The sequence below is a fragment of the Vollenhovia emeryi genome, unplaced genomic scaffold, assembly GCF_000949405.1.
Source record: "Vollenhovia emeryi isolate VEMERY1.0 unplaced genomic scaffold, V.emery_V1.0 DF943553.1, whole genome shotgun sequence".
NCBI classification, from domain to species: domain Eukaryota; kingdom Metazoa; phylum Arthropoda; class Insecta; order Hymenoptera; family Formicidae; genus Vollenhovia; species Vollenhovia emeryi.
The window spans coordinates 1-2,983 of record NW_011962813.1 but is presented as its reverse complement, the minus strand read 5'-3'; the positions used below and the strand labels follow the sequence as shown (position 1 = coordinate 2,983).

Sequence of the window (2,983 nt, the reverse complement as noted above, 5' to 3'; positions counted from 1 at the left end):
TTTCGCACCTTTTGCACTTAAAACTGTCTGTTTCATGGAAAGATTTGTGTAATACACAAATTAAATGGCACGTGTACAGATGATCGAAAGCAGCTTGCTATTCCGGCTAAATTAAAGAACAATATGACATCACTGAAACTAAGTTTGTAAGTCTAATAAAAAATAATAGTGAGCAACACATACATACAGTACATATAGTATGTGTGTTGCTCACTATTATTTTTTATTAGACTTACAAACTTAGTTTCAGTGATGCCATATTGTTCTTTCATTTGGCCGGAATAGCAAGCTGCTTTCGATCTGTACACGTAAGCCATTTAATTTGTATATTACACAAATGTTTCCGCGAACTGACAGTTTTTAGGTTAGAAAGGTGCAAAAGTGCAAAATCACTCCAGCATCCCCTTAAACGGCGAACATTTCGGCACAGTGCCTTTATCAGTGCAAATTAAGGTTGTTTATTTGCACTTGTTATTAGAATTAGGATATTAGAAAACTGCACAAATGTACATTTTACTTTTTGGTATTAGCTTCCTGAAGTTTACATGACCTCGTTAAAAAGAATTGTCGAAATAAAAAAAAGGATTAAAATAAAGAATTATTATAAAAAGATCGAGGAGAATAAGACTCATATTATTATTTATTATATATAAATATTAGATCATAAGAAAACTTTATACTATCTATTATACTCGTGCTACTTTATATGCAAAGTTTATCTTTAACAACTTATTAATTTTTATATTCTAGAATATAAATAATTAAATTCCACTATCTACTGAGGGTTAAAATATAAAAATTAACAATTGTACATAGCAGATACTGTTTAGGATCACTTTATATCAATTGGAAAATTTTTATGAAACTTATTTATCTCCTTTCCTTTCTCTCTTTTTATTTAAGTTATCTTTCCTTGTTAAGTACCTATATTACTTATTTAAAAATTCTTGTTTATCCACACTTCATTTTTTCATGACAAAGCTTTGTGAAAATGGCAGTGTTGAGAAGATCTCTATCAAGATACGTTGAACAAAAGTCCTTGAATATGTAGACAATATTGAGTGAATCAATCCAAACTCTTAAAAGAGATGTTTTTGTAGAAAAAATATAATATTTTCCGATAAATTTTCGCGTATGTTCAAGATTGAAAAGCGCGATATCGATTCATGACAGTGGTGTATAAAAGTTAATTTTTAATTAGTAGAATACTTGTCTACTCTATTTTAAGAACTGGTCTTGGGCCATGCTATCTTGGCATCAATCCGCTTATAGGCGAAAAGGCAGTGAGAGAGTTCCTGTGGGCATTCATGATCTCCGAGCAACGTTTCTAAAACAATTTCCAGAAAAAAATGCTCATGCAGTCATTATAAATCATTAAATATAGTATAATTTTGAAAAATTACGATATACAATATTGCATAAATAATTTTTCACCATTCATTTCTATTAATAATTAGTAGATAATAAGTATTATTAATATTAAAAATTATTGCAATAATTATTCTCAAAATGTTAACATTATAAAAATAATAACAAGCGTGATAAAGTTAGAAATGTATCAAATAAAATGTAAAGTTTCGTTAACAATAAGACATAAAAAAAAGTAATTATGAATAGCTAGTATTAAAAAAATCGATAAGGATGTCTATTTAATTATTTACAAACTCTTTCTAATTGAATAAAACCTTTATATAAGTTGCAATTAAAAAGGAAGATATATCTAATTTATTTCATATAGTACTCAACATGTAAAATTTTACATTAAATGTGCTCACCTTCCCCTTGCACCAACTTAAAGAGCCCATAATCTTGAGGATTTGTGCATCTGATCTTATGCGCAAGAATGCGGCAGATTTCTCTGGTATTCATGTTGGGTCGTACCGGAAGTGTTCTAGTATTTAAAGAACCGTGCAACTCGTCCGGTACTAAGATTCGCAACACAGATGAACAGTCTGGTGTTCCACAACCCTAAACAAAGATGTTTCCGTGAAAAAATCCAACTAAACTTAATAATTATAATTTGATAAAATTACCGCCTTTTTTTAAAATCCAAATATCTCTAAACTATGGATTTTATGAAAAATTCTCGAGATACTGAAGATGTTTATTTTAATTTGCACGATCCGAAAACGTAATGAAAAATATGGATTTCTATTTGAAAAAAAAATAGTTAACTTTAATTTTACTTTAAACAAACGTCTCAAGGTCAAACCAAGGTCACTATTGTACGTCCCCCTCTAGGCCGTACAACTTTTATTAAAAAACTTTTGTATGAAATTGCATATTTTTGAAATATATGCCTGTTAAGATTAAAAAGACTCACCCTACATAAGTTACCGTGGACATTTATATAAGTTTAACTATAATTACTCAATTATAATTAAACTTAATAATAATTGAACTTATCAACTAAATTAACAATAAAGTTAATGAAATATAATCATATTTATTACGTTTAATGTAGACATGGTGCTCTGGCTGGACTTGAAGGTTTTTAGAACATGTACTGCGCTCGACAGCGTTGTCAGGTAATAGCCGCCCTCACCACTCAAAAGGGAAGCATGTAACAGGCCCCACATGTATTCGGCCTCAATCTCCGCATCCACCACTTTACCGCGTACCAAAACCCAGATTACCAGCGGCAGAAGATCGTCAGCGCCTAGAGTAATATGCCTGCCCAGGTTAGCTTGCTTCACCTACAAAATCGTAATTAAAAAAATTTATATTATTGTATTACATTAATAATTTGCTAAATACTAATCTTGTTATATTACTTATTTGTACAGTATAATAGAAACATGGAAAGAATATTAAAACAAAATTGTGTAATTGTAAAATGTATACAGGGTGTGTCCTAATACCCGTATGTCCCGTAGATGGTAGATAGACAGGGGCAAACTGAATAGAAAAGTCCTATACCATTTTGCAAAATTCGCAATAGTTATCGAGAAATTAATTTTAATGTCTGAGCGAATAAGATCGA

General features: G+C 30.2%; 1 protein-coding gene across 1 annotated transcript; it reads right to left on the bottom strand.

Annotated features, from left to right (window-relative positions):
• Positions 1-411: 411 nt before the first annotated feature.
• LOC105565426 (protein sprint-like) lies at positions 412-2,696 on the bottom strand (the record flags this gene model as incomplete). Its single annotated transcript, XM_012018614.1, has 3 exons — positions 412-1,327; positions 1,776-1,968; positions 2,454-2,696. Coding segments are annotated over 3 exons (540 nt in total), but the record flags the coding sequence as incomplete, so codon positions are not given.
• Between the last annotated feature and the right edge of the window lie 287 nt (positions 2,697-2,983).